Source organism: Monodon monoceros, unplaced genomic scaffold (assembly GCF_005190385.1).
Source record: "Monodon monoceros isolate NGI ecotype Baffin Bay Population unplaced genomic scaffold, NGI_Narwhal_1 Super_Scaffold_20, whole genome shotgun sequence".
NCBI lineage: Eukaryota > Metazoa > Chordata > Mammalia > Artiodactyla > Monodontidae > Monodon > Monodon monoceros.
Window position 1 is genome coordinate 9,098,458 of NW_021703777.1, and position 14,595 is coordinate 9,113,052.

At 35.5% G+C, this 14,595-nt stretch overlaps 1 protein-coding gene across 1 annotated transcript in view; it reads left to right on the forward strand.

Annotated features, from left to right (window-relative positions):
• The window catches only part of MMRN1 (multimerin 1), a 65,274-nt gene that overhangs the window by 18,202 nt on the left and 32,477 nt on the right, over positions 1 to 14,595 (forward strand). The window contains exons 2-3 of the mRNA XM_029235205.1: positions 4,454 to 4,573; positions 7,220 to 7,326. Coding sequence (XP_029091038.1) covers positions 4,454 to 4,573; positions 7,220 to 7,326 — 227 coding nt within the window. The remainder of the gene's footprint in view (positions 1 to 4,453; positions 4,574 to 7,219; positions 7,327 to 14,595) is intronic.

Genomic DNA, 14,595 nt, shown 5'->3' on the forward strand with positions numbered 1-14,595 from the left:
GAGGGATTGCATTGAATCTGTAGATTGCTTTGGGTAGTAGAGTCATTTTCACAATGTTGATTCTTCCAATCCAAGAATATGGTATATCTCTCCATCAATTTGTATCATCTTTAATTTCTTTCATCAGTGTCTTATAATTTTCTGCATACAGGTTTTGTCTCCTTAGGTAGGTTTATTCCTAGATATTTTACTCTTTTTGTTGCAGTGGTAAATGGGAGTGTTTTCTTAATTTCACTTTAAGATTTTTCATCATTAGTGTATAGGAATGCCAAAGATTTCTCTGCATTAATTTTGTATCCTGCTACTTTACCAAATTCATTGATTAGCTCTAGTAGTTTTCTGGTAGCATCTTTAGGATTCTCTATGTAGAGTATCATGTCATCTGCAAACAGTGACAGCTTTATTTCATCTTTTCGGATTTGGATTCCTTTTATTTCTTTTTCTTCTCTGATTGTTGTGGCTAAAACTTCCAAAACTATGTTGAGTAAGAGTGGTGAGAGTGGGCAACTTTGTCTTTTCATGATCTTAGTGGAAACAGTTTCAGTTTTTCACCATTGAGGTTTATGTTGGCTGTGGGTTTGTCATATATGGCCTTTGTTATGTTGAGGAAAGTTCCCTCTATGCCTGCTTTCTGCAGGGTTTTTATCATAAATGAGTGTTGAATTTTGTCGAAAGCTTTCTCTGCATCTATTGAGATGATCATATGGTTTTTCTCCTTCAATTTGTTAATATGGTGTATCACGTTGATTGATTTGCATATATTGAAGAATCCTTGCATTCCTGGAATAAACCCCGCTTGGTCATGGTGTATGATCCTTTTAATGTGCTGTTGGATTCTGTTTGCTAGTATTTTGTTGAGGATTTGTGCATCTATGTTCATCAGTGATATTGGCCTGTTCATCAGTGATATTGGCCTGTAGTTTTCTTTCTTTGTGACATCTTTGTCTGGTTTTGGTATCAGGATGATGGTGGCCTCGTAGAAAGAGTTTGGGAGTGTTCCTCCCTCTGCTATATTTCGGAAGCGTTTGAGAAAGATTGGTGTTAGTTCTTCTCTAAATATTTGATGGAATTCGCCTCTGAAGGCATCTGGTCCTGGGCTGTTGTTTTTTGGAAGATTTTTAATCACAGTTTCAATTTCAGTGCTTGTGATTGGTCTGTTCATATTTTCTATTTCTTCCTGGTTCAGTCTCGGCAGGTTGTGCATTTCTACGAATTTGTCCATTTCTTCCAGGTTGTCCATTTTATTGGCATAGAGTTGCTTGTAGTAATCTCTCATGATCCTTCGTATTTCTGTAGTGTCAGTTGTTACTTCTCCTTTTGCATTTCTAATTCTATTGATTTGAGTCTTCTCCCTTGTTTTCTTGATGAGTCTGGCTAATGGTTTATTAATTTTGTTTATCTTCTCAAAGAACCAACTTTTAGTTTTATTGAACTTTGCTATCGTTTCCTTCATTTCTTTTTCATTTATTTCTGATCTGATCTTTATGATTTCTTTCCTTCTGCTAATTTTGGGGTTCTTTTGTTCTTCTTTCTCTAAATGCTTTAGGTGCAAGTTGAGGTTCTTTATCTGAGATGTTTCCTGTTTCTTAAGGTAGGATTGTATTGCTATAAACTTCCCTCTTAGAATGGCTTTTACTGCACCCCATAGGTTTTGGGTTGTCGTGTCTCCATTGTCATTTGTTTCTAGGTAGCTTTTGATTTCTTCAGTTATCACTTTGTTATTAAGTAGTGCATTGTTTAGCCTCCATGTGTTTGTCTTTATTACAGATCTTTTCCTGTAATTGATATCTAGTCTCATAGCATTGTGGTTGGAAAAGATACTTGATACAATTTCAAGTTTCTTAAATTTACCAAGGCTTGATTTGTGACCCAAGATATGATCTATCCTGGAGAATGTTGCATGAGCACTTGAGAAAAATGAGTATTCTGTTGTTTTGGGATGCCATGTCCTATAAATATCAATTATGTCCATCTTGTTTAATGTATCATTTAAAGCTTGTGTTTCCTTATTTATTTTCGTTTTGGATGATCTGTGCATTGGTGAAAGCGGGGTGTTAAAGTCCCCTACTATGTTTGTGTTACTGTCAATTTCCCCTTTTACAGCTGTTAGTATCTGCCTTATGTATTGAGGTGCTCCTATGTTGGGTGCATAAATATTTACAATTGTTATATCTTCTTCTTGGATCGATCCCTTGATCATTATGTAGTGTCCTTCCTTGTCTCTTGTAATAGTCTTTATTTTAAAGTCTATTTTGTCTCACATGAGAACTGCTACTCCAGCTTTCTTTTTATTTCTATTTTCATGGAATATATTTTTCCATCCTCTCACTTTCAGTCTGTATGTGTCCCTAGGTCTGAAGTGAATCTCTTGTAGACAGTATATATACAGGTCTTGTTTTTGTATCAATTCAGCCAATCTGTGTCTTTTGGTGGGAGCATTCAATCCATTTACATTTAAGGTAATTATCAATACGTATGTTCCTATTTCCATTTTCTTAATTGTTTTGGGTTTGTTATTGTAGATCTTTTCCTTCTCTTGTTTTTCTTGCCTAGAGAAGTTCCTTTAGCATTTGTTGTAAAGCTGGTTTGGTGGTGCTGAACTGTCTCAGCTTTTGCTTGTCTGTAAAGGTTTTAATTTCTCCATCAAATCTGAATGAGATCCTTGCTGGGTAGAGTAATCTTGGTTGTAGGTTTTTCTCCTTCATCACTTTAAATATGTCCTGCCAGGGCTTCCCTGGTGGCGCAGTGGTTGAGAGTCCGCCTGCCGATGCAGGGGACACGGGTTCATGCCCTGGTCTGGGAAGATCCCACATGTCGCGGAGCAGCTGGGCCCGTGAGCCACGGCTGCTGAGCCTGTGCATCCAGAGCCTGTGCTCCGCAACGGGAGAGGCCACAACAGTGAGAAGCCCGTGTATCGCAAAAAAAAAAAAAAAAAAAAATGTCCTACCAGTCCCTTCTGGCTTGCAGAGTTTCTGCTGAAAGATCAGCTGTTAACCTTATGGGGATTCCCCTGTGTGTTATTTGTTGTTTTTCCCTTGCTGCTTTTAATGTTTTCTTTGTATTTAATTTTTGATAGTTTGATTAATATGTGTCTTGGCATGTTTCTCCCCGGATTTATCTTGTATGGGACTCTCTGTGCTTCCTAGACTTGATTAACTATTTCCTTTCCCATATCAGGGAAGTTTTCAACTATAATCTCTTCAAATATTTTCTCAGTCCCTTTCTTTTACTCTTCTTCTTCTGGGACCCCTATAATTCGAATGTTGGTGCATTTAATGTTGTCCCAGAGGTCTCTGAGACTGTCCTCAGTTCTTTTCATCCTTTTTTTTAATTCTGTTCTGCAGTAGTTATTTCCACTATTTTATTTTCCAGGTCACTTATCCGTTCTTCTGCCTCAGTTATTCTGCTATTGGTCCCTTGTAGAGTATTTTTAATTTCATTTATTGTGTTGTTCATCATTGCTTGCTTCCTCTTTAGTTCTTCTAGGTCCTTGTTAAATGTTTCTTGCATTTTCTCTATTCTATTTCCAAGATTTTGGATCATCTTTACTATCATTATTCTGAATTCTTTTTCGGGTAGACTGCCTATTTCCTCTTCATTTGTTAGGTCTGGTGGGTTTTTACCTTGCTCCTTCATCTGCTGTGTGTTTTTCTGTCTTCTCATTTTGGTTATCTTACTGTGTTTGGGGGTCTCCTTTTCGCAGGTTGCTAGCCATGAAGCACTAGCCCCCCTCAGGCTGTGTTCACACCGCCAACCCTAGTCCTCTCCCTGCGCTCTGACCGAAGCCCCAGCCTCAACTCCCAGCCCCGCCCGCCCCGATGGGTGAGCAGACAAGCCTCTCGGGCTGGTGAGTGCTGGTCGGCCCTGATCCTCTGTGCAGGAATCTCTCCGCTTTGCCCTCCGCACCCCTGTGGCTGCGCTCTCCTCCACGGCCCCGAAGCTTCCCCTCTCCGCCACCCGCAGTCTCCGCCTGCGAAGGGGCTCCTAGTGTGTGGAAACCTTTCCTCCTTCATGGCTCCCTCCCACTGGTGCTGGTCCCATCCCTATCCTTTTGTCTCTGTTTATTCTTTTTTCTTTTGCCGTACCCAGGTACGTGGGGGGTTTCTTGACTTTTGGGAGGTCTGAGGTCTTCTGCCAGCGTTCAGTAGGTGTTCTGCCAGTGTTCTGCCACATGTAGATGTATTTTTGATGTATCTGTGGGGAGGAAGGTGATATCCGCATCTTACTCTTCCGCCATCTTCTCAAATCTCCCCTTACAGTGCTTCTTTACTGTCCATCAGTACAGTAATGAAGTAACATATGTTTTCTGTCATTTCTACATATTTTAAAGCCAGATATCAAGTTTTCAATGTATCTGATACACAGTACTGATAGTATAGGTCTATGCAAATAACTTTGATGAAAAGAATTCTTTCTGACAATTTTTTTCTAACAAAAATGATCTCTTCTTTAGGAACTGGTGTGCTTATGTACATACCAGATTATCTCCAACAGTGATACTGGACAACGAAGTCACTTATGTTCCAGCTGGCAGAGGGCCCTGTGGCCGGACCAGTGGATCGTGTCCTCAGAGGTATGTAATATTTTTTGAAAATACCTACTTCTTGTACCATAATCATGTGTGGCCTGAAATATATAGAGAAAGTTAATCATCCCAGGTACACGTAAGTATAGGAGGGTCAGGGTAGGGTCATCACATTAAACTGGAAGTATGATCTTAAATAAGTTAAAATGCAGAAACTAATTATACTTGCTTCATGTGGGTGTTTTTAGAATATGTGAGATAAATGGAGTCATATGTTTAGCCTAGTACCTGGTACTCTGTGAGTCTTCAGTGAATGTTAACTCATGTGTCTTTCTATTTTTACCATTACTATTACTTTTATTCTATGACCTGACCAACAATCCTGTCCTTTAATTCCATTAAATTCATACACAGTTTTAAAGGACTATTGATAATTTCCCTTTCATACTAGGCCAAAGAGAAGTCCATAACGTTGCAAGCCACTAATTGCTATTATGCATGGTAAAACAACTAAGTAGGGCCTTTCTTCTTGTCTATTGTAATGACTTATTTAGGGGTTTTGTTTTAATTATGTAATTGTCCTAAAATGTGGGGCTGAGTAATTGATAAATTCTCTGAATTCATACAGTCACAGTAGCTCAGCTGGGGGTGTTTCAGGAATGCCTGCAATAAAAACTAAAATTGTCATTCAGGCCATGATGGCTAATGTTATACAAATAGTCATACAAATAACTCAGGCAGTGAATCTGACACATTGGCAATCTGGAACAGTGTGCAATAAGGATACATAAAATCAAGGTGTTTCGTAGTCCCTAAAGAAATAGCTAGGGCTCATGGTCCAGAGAGCTAAGCATATCTTAGGGATTTGGGAGAGCTGAGCTCCAGTTCTGTTTCTGGCATTTACTCCCTTTGTGACAATTTCCTAGTCAACCTGAGATACAAAGAATGCACTGTTAATTCTTTAGTAATGAAACTATTACCACAGTAACCCCCATCATTCTGCCCTTTTGAGTTCAAGGTGAGCTTTTTTCTCTCTTTAAACAAACTAGGAATAGGTATCTTTATTCTCATTTCTTATCTTTCTCTGCATTTGAATGGTTCTCTCCATTCACTCACTATTTCAGTGCATATGCACTGTTTGTCACTTTTTCTTTCTGTCTGAGCCACATAAACCAGCGATCCAGTTTGCCAAAGCAGGAACATTGAGTCCAATAATAATGCAGCTAACTGCTGGAGTTCACCCTAATAAACTCTAAAGAATCCTTTCCAAGCTACCTTACTTCCTGTTTAGCACTAGCTGTTGGACTAGATATGATATTTCACTGAACAGAGTTATTTGCTGAGTATAAGTTACAGAAATAAACACAGATGAATGATTAGCCTACTTTCAGAGATGGAAGGAGTCTTACAGCTCATTTTAAAATTGAGGAATAATTTCACACATAATTAATTGCCCATCAGGTTATAGCAGAAACTAAAACCCAGTCTGTTATAATACATAATCCATGAGAGTGACTACTGTTGTCGCCACATAGTCATATGTAACAAACTCTAGATAATAACAGGAGAGGCTAACCCATGCGGAGTGGATTAAAATCCTAGCTCGGTAACTTTTAGATGTAGGACTTTCAGCAAGTATTCCATCTCTCTGTTCCTCAGGTTCTTCATCAGCACGTCAAGATAATAATAATACTTTCCTCATAGAACTAATATGAGGACTAAACAAGATAATACATACCCATTTCACAGAATCATTTGATAGATATTAGCTAAATGTTGAAGTCATGGGGATAAGGATAATATGGCCAAATTGGATTTATGATTTACATTTACATACATAACACCTGCAATTTAGGGCCATTCACTACTTATATTGATTGTTAATTTGAAATGTTATAGTTTCTTTATTTCCCTTTCATGGTTTCTTCTCAAAAACAACATTTTCTCATGTTAGATCCTCTTCCCTTCCTCACCTCCCTCTCAGAGAAATACTAGATGAGAGAAATAATAGATGGTACAATTTAAAAACTTGAGATATGAGGAAGTACAGGTTGAAGTCACAGTGGAATATCTAATTTGTTTTGAGTTATTTGATATTGATCTGGAGGAAAACACATCCTTTTAACTATAATGATTTAAGAAATAAGAACTAAAAAAATTATTCCCATAAACTATTTAAAAATTAGAATTACAATAAGTTTTAACATTGGTTTAGTGAAAAGCATTACCAAGGGAAAAGTTATAGAGTCTTTAGAAAACATGATAGGTATAAATTTAAAATACCAAAAAGTATAAACCTTAATGCTTTTTGTAATGTACTTAAGGAAATCTAAGTTTGACAATAATATTGATGATGAAGATTATTATAATAAGAAGAACAGATAACACTTACTGAATGCTTATTTTTTAAAAATATTTACTTATTTATTTGGTTGCATGGGGTCTTAGTTGCGGCAGGTGGGCTCCTTAGTTGTGGCATGCAAACTCTTAACTGCATCATGCATGTGGGACCTGCTGACCAGGGATCGAACCTGTGCCCCCTGCATTGGGAATGTAGAGTTTTATCCACTGCACCACCAGGGAAGTCCCTGAATGTTTTTTATATTCCAGGTATCATCCCAAACACTTTTATTCCAATTGATAATTTAATGTGAGACAAATAATCTGTTTTCCCCCAACTGCTCTCCTCTCTAGATCTCAGAAGATATCAAATCCTGTGTACAGGATGCAACATAAAATTGTTACCTCATTAGAATGGAAGTGCTGTCCTGGATTCAGTGGACCAAAATGCCAGTTAGAAGGTATATTCTAATCTTAATTTCATAATAACAATGAGAAGCATAAAACTTCTAAAGAATAAGCAACTGATTCCAGTGAAGAGAAGAGTTGCAAATTATCTTTTGAGCAAAGTTAATTAACATGTAGCCAAACTATCAAGACTGTTACTTTCTTCGAGCTTCCTAATTTAGTAGCTGTGATATCTCATAAGCTGTCCTTTAACTTCTCTCATCATTTTTATGTTGGTTTCACAGGGTGAATAATTGGAGACCTGACTACATATCTTACTGTTTCTTAGCTATATGGCATAGATACGTGCCTTGTTAAAATATCAGAAATCCTAATTGTATATTTTTAAATAAACTGTCATTAGCAGTGACCCTATGTAACAATAAGATTACCCTCTAGTTTTGTTCCAGTTCAGTTATTTGAAATAATATCGTCTATAAATGAAATTCAGTTGTAAAGAATATACCAATATGACATGAATAATCCTGCTTTTTAAAAAATCTCCTAATGGAGCCATTTTTTCAACGGATTTTAAGGATTTTCTGGTGGCAAAAGGCTGATCAAGTAAGTACATGGTAACCTGCTGTGGCCTAGCATCCATGTGGCTGTTATTTTGCTTTGGGCTTTAAACAGGTTCCCTGTGAAACATAAGATATGGCCTCCGCATACATATTTTAAATGAATGAATATTACAAGGAAGGCTATTAGCGGTAGTGGGGAATTCAATCAGCAGTGTAAGACACTGTGATTAAAAATTAATGTAAGTGTGGAGAAACCATTATGATTCACATTTTACAAAAAGAAAGTTGTAATATAAAAGCTCTAGAAAACCTGCAGTTTAGTTAAGGATATTATATATGGTTCTTCTAGCCCATTCGTTGAGAATCTATAGGCAAATTTAACTGTAACGCTACTTATTCTGGATATGGCCTTAATTTCAAAGATGTTATAAAAATTTAATACATTTCCAGAGTACAGCATGAATATGTACTTCATTTATAACCAGGTAAAATAAAGTTTTAAACAAAATATCATCTATACCAAAAATATTTGCAAACAAGATACTTTACCATATTCTAAAAAAGAAAAACTCCAAATATGATCCTGCTTTCAAAGGATTTCTAATTTCCATGAGATGCACAGATATACTCACAGCAGTAAAACTTATTTGTTAATAGTCTGTGTATGTCAGACAGTTAAGAGTATTTAGAATTATATTTCTAAAGTCTAAGATTAATTTTTATATTTCTCTCCTTATGAAAAAGGATTTTAATTCCATGATCATTTCTTAAATATTCAGTGTTTGTTCACAATATACCCTTCTAGAAATTTCGAATGTCGTTCCACACCCTATCGTACATAAGAGATAGGAAGCAAAGTCTGTATGTCAAAGAATGTCATGGTGTCCAGCTGGTGAGGACTGTGTTGTTTCATGCTTCTTCCTTTTATACCTGCTAATGGATTATTAATCACTATGATGGACTGTATATGCCTAGGAGGGAAAAACATAGAATTCCATCATTATAAATATACACACAAGAGACAAGACTAGTTGACAGTTTTGAATACCTGCTACGTACTATTTTTCCCTTTTTTAGAAAAGTATTATATGAAATATTTAAATGGAATTCAAACAGTTTAGCTTTGATTGCTTACTAACACCTCATGTTCTAATGGATGCAACCTGTGGATATCTTTAATACTGGATTTACAAATCGTTATCTTGAATCCCCATTAACAAAAATGTCCCAGAACAGCTCTATGACTCTCTGTCACAATACTGTAACTAGAATTACTCATAATTCAGGTGTGTGCTGATTAAACTGCTGTGGGAAGGACTTCTTTCTATTGAAATCTATGGTAGGAATAATTTTCTGATGGCAGATATGCCCATTGTGTCATTTTGTCATACAATCAACTCTAATACAACTGTGATTCCAAAAGAACCGACTGTTGCTCCCTACGGTATCCTGACCATCCTCACCTTCACTTTTATTGAAGTACATAAAAGCTGTTGAATTCTTTATTACTGAAGTTGATGCACTGGTAGTATCGAGAACTACTGAGTCCCTTTGTCCCTTGAGCCATTCTTCATTATCTCATCTATCCTTGGAGCAGGCGGTGGGGAGGTGCACATATTTTCCTTCTGATTCCTACCCAATTATGTGCCAAGGTCCCCCTCCCCTTTTCATCACACTTTATATATGTGCCAACAGTCTTTTATTCTTATGTGGGAGAGAAAATTGTCAGGTTTCCTTTGACAGCACTCTCCACACTGTCTCATATGACAAGCAGCTCCAAATATGGCAAGAATAATCAGTGTGACTGATCCATTCTTTAAAGCTCTTCAGAGCCCTCAAGGGTTTGGAAAACCTGGTCATGTAGCTACCGTGATAATTACTTCAGTGCTAGTCCTTTACAACAAGAGGAAATTATTTTATTCACAGAAAATTTGTAAACTATTACATGAATTTCACAGCTCCCTGTTTCCCCAACAAGTTTCCTCCCCACAACAAAATTCATTTCATAATAGAAAAAGTAACCATTTTAATTTAAATTGCAGTAGGGAGGTCTTTTTAAATATACAAAAAAATCGGTAGATCAGGAATAAAATGGAATTGCTGGCAACTGTACTCTTGTTTATTTCTCCTCCCTCACTTTCTACCCTCTCTTTTTCTTTTTCTGTTTCTCTCTCTCTCCATAGACCCATCCCCGACCTGTTCAGAAAGGATGTTGTGATTCAAAATTCGGGTCCAAAGAATTTGAAAAAGAACAGATCCATATATATGTATAAATGAATCACTTTGCTGTACGCCTGACACTAACACAACATTGTTAATCACCTATACTCCAATATAAAATAAAGAGTTAAAAAAGAATCCATGGGGCAATTATTCTGTTGTCTTATTCTCCAATATGCTGTTTATAATATTACTAACCCTCCACAGATGCTCTTTTTGCTGCAACTCAGATAATCAAAATTCTGGTAATAAGTTCTAGATCAGTTTATTAAAAATATTAGTCATACTGTCAAGAAGAAACTAAGTTTTAAGAAGTCTAAGTGAATAGAGTTTTGCTGGGAGAAAAAGGAGCATTAAGTCCAATGGCAAAGTAACACTTTTTATATATTTTACATTTGTTATATCTTTTTGAGGGTCAACGAGTTTATCTCAGAAAGGGAGCTAGATTTGTGATATGATATGCGAGAAAGTTTTTTGAAATGTCAGTAACAACATACTTTTTAAGCCAATTTTATAAAAAATGCAATAATTTGCTTTTCCAGTAGATGTCTCTAAAATGTTCTAAAGTAGCACAAGGAAATTGTGGCTTTGCTCTAATGACACAAAGTACGGGAATTTAAGTTCAAATAACGCTAGATCAGAGAGGAGGAAAAAAAAAACTTCTTTGCAAATCTGTTTTTAAAAAATCTACTCAGCATATGGTATTTGTTTTTCTCTTTCTGACTTACTTCACTCTGTATGACAGACTCTCGGTCCATCCACCTCACTACAAATAACTCAATTTCGTTTCTTTTTATGGCTGAGTAATATTCCATTGTATATATGTGCCACATGGGAAGCATCCGCATAGCACAGGGGGATCAGCTCAGTGCTCTGTGACCACCTAGAGGGGTGGGATAGGGAGGGTGGGAGGGAGATGCAAGAGGGAAGGGATATGGGGATATATGTCTATGTATAGCTGATTCACTTTGTTATACAGCAGAAACTAACACAACATTGTAAAGCGATTATACTCCAATAAAGATGTTAAAAAATAAAAAAACAAAGTCCAGTCAGCTTTAATCAGATCCTCTATGTAGGGAAAAGATATTTTATAAAATTGTGCTTTATAAAATCTATCACAGTTATTATGAATGTTAAAAAATGCAATTATGCAGTAATTGGAATAAACTAACCCTGCCATATGTTATGAATATATAAAAATATTTCATTTCACAAGTGTGCACTAATTCAATAAATTATGTAAGAGCTATTGTAACTAACATTTTAAATATGGGGCTTCTCTAGTAAGATTATTTTAAATATTACTCCAATTACTATGCCATAAAAGTTATAATATTTAAAACAGAAAAAACCCTGTATTTCTTATATTTTTGCATATCTGGTTCTCCTCGGTGGTGATTAATGCTTTCCTCTTTGAAAAAGAACATTACCTCCTGTAGGCATCTTTGCTCAATAAAATTATGATACATTTAGTCAAAAAACACCAGGGACCTTTGTTGCATAAAACTGCATTCTACTGTTTAACTACTAAATCTCGGTAAATCTTTACGTATGTACTGAACATCGTCATGCAAGCATTCAGTTGATATCAAAGAATCAGCTGGAAACCCGTCTTGTCAAGCCACACAGGAAAGTTTCTGTTTCTAAGGCAGAGAGAGCAAGCTTCCTCATTACTGAGTTGCCATTAATGACTTCCACGATATGCCTCAAAGGCCTGGAAGGAAACAAAAAAAACCCTCACAAATAATACCTGTCTAATTTAAAAAAAAGAAAGAAAGAAAAAGCACCTAATAAGAAAACGGTTGCTCTTGACACTTGCTGACCTTGCTTCTCTAAGTCCTTGATCCACCAAGATCAGAGTTTCTAGTGCAAGGAAAAAAGAGTAATTGTATTGGGAGAAGAGAAAAAAGAAATCCAATTTTTAAAATATATTGAATTTTTTTTTAAATGAGAAGTACATAAAGATCTCTGGAAATTATTTGACTTAAATAAATGCCCTTCTGTCTCAGCTCCAATATCTTAGAAAGAAGAGACAGAAATTTGGGCCCTGTGGAACAAAGTAAAGGTCTGTGCTTAAGTGCAAGATAAGATACATTGCCTGGAAAACCTAGAATCGTGGCAGTTCTGTGGTAGAGAATACGTGGGGAAGACAGAAAGATTGCTAAATGAAAAAATAAAAGAGCATCGATCAACCAGGAATTTTATCACAGGACAGTAACTGACTCCGCTGTCAGAGATCCTATCAGTGCTTCTCCACCAGCTAAATACTGAAAAATAAATTGGGATGAATGAAAGTATTGAACTCCAGTCAACAAACAGAGCTAAGAAAAGATAACAAACTATTGAATTTGCTAAACAGGTATTTCAGGTTTTCACAGACCCCATCCAATGAATTCCAGAGAAAAGAGGTTCATATGACAATTGGATCTCAAAGATCTTTGTGTGATGCTTAATAGTTGTTTCTTTTACAATTAGGAGTATAATTTCCTCCTAAAACAATTAATTTTAAAATAACTATAGCTAAGAGCAAATGGAAAGTTTTATGCACACACACACATAATCACATTAGTTTTTGTAATTCAATATTGAAAGGATTTTTCCAATTACATTTTCTTTCAAATCAGTCTCTTTAAAACTTTACAAAAATATGGAGAAATTTTCATTTTTATTTCATACATATTCTGTTTCCACATACTGAGGAGTGAATCACCAAAGACGAGTATGCAAGAAAACTGAAGACTTCCACTCAATACTTCTATGTGTTAATCTTTATCCCTTTCAATTTATTTCTTTTTTTTCCTTCCTGAAAGCTTTCTTTATTTAATTTCTCTTCTCCTACTTGTCACTGATTTAAAATTTTTTTCTTCTCTTTTTAGTTTTTATTTCTAATTTGCTGATTTTCTCTGGTATGTCACTTTCTATTCTCTCATTTGCAATGCAATAGGATTTTTCCAGATTGCATGAATAAAACTTATTTGAAATTCTTTTGACCCTAAGGTCAATAGAAAATTACTCTTGAATTCTTTTTGTTTGCCTCCTTTCTGTTCGTGACCCTTTCCCTCTAACCTAGGTTTTTTTTTCACTTCTTGCACATTCAGGATCTTGCCTGGGCTGAGTGGCAAAGCGAGAACTACGGCTTGATGAATTACCCCCCCTCAAATAGGAATGGAGCACACGTAAAATACCCCCTACTTCCTCTTGTGTGAGTGTGAGTGTATGTGCATGTGTGCGCGTGATTCCCTGCTTTGCCAGTACTTTTCAAATGGAGAATATTCAATGAGATGCAATGTAATAATCTCTACATTAACTATGCAAGATGTAATACTTTGTAAAGAGATGAAGAGACCCAATTTCATTAGAATATGATAATGCAATATAAAATAATGCCTTATGATTTATAATAAAGCTTTAGCATAGGATTTTGAGCCCCTGGAAATAAACCCTATGTAAAATGCTGTTGTGATTTTTATTGAGGTGGCTCCACCTTAGTCAGGACCGTGACCGCCTCAACCAATCTGCCTCTTGATTATGAGGATGGGGTAAGAAGGGGCAGGGGTCATATTCAAACATTTGACAACTGACTCAGTATCAATTAATATATACATTAATATAAAAATAAAAAATTAAGAATGCATTACTTTTTATTTTCTTAAGTTAATGCATATGTTATCTATATTATAAACTATATACCAAGTAATATAAGCCATAACACAAATCACTCATCGTGTATCATTCAAATAATTTCTAAACAGCTTATTAATTTCTACAAATTATTGGTGTGCTCTTTCTTTTGACATAGATGACACCAGCTAAATGATGTCAGAGAGATGATTTAATATAGGTAACTCCCTCCATCTCCTTTAGAGATTTCTCCATCAGATTTAGAGCCATTAGGTGACAGGAAATCTCAGTATGTTTATAATTTCTTTTAACATCAATGATATTGCCATCCTGCTGAATTAGCTACTGGCCACTACTGAGTTAACTGTGATTGCATTCCTTTTTTTTCAGTCCTTAAATAGTGTGTGCATTTTAAAATATTCAGTATATTTATTATTAACTAAATCATAAAAATTCTTGTAGGAATGTCCTATTTAATTAATTCATAGAGCTTTGCAAACACCATTTGGTCAAATTTAGGGCATCATAAATCAAGGAACTTAAACATTTATTACACTTTTGAGTTTTGTCATAAAAATTTCATTTTCATATGATTTATTAGAAAATCTATGTTTTCTCATGTAGTTTATCCCTTATTAATTTTTGTGTCAAATAGTATGTATAAACATTTTTCATATGTAAAATATCTTTTATCAGTTTTCAAGTTATCTCCAGTTTAAAAAGGGGAATATTTTTTTCCCTTATAAAGTTAAAAAAGGATTGACATTTCTATTAGACTGTCATTTTTGAAAACCAATTCTCTTTTTTCTTTTTGTAAAAAACTTGTTTTCCAAATGCTAAATGTAAAACTGATTTGAAATGATATTCTTATATCAGAATTATTTTGTCAGGTAACTTCCATAATATTTTTCTTTTCTG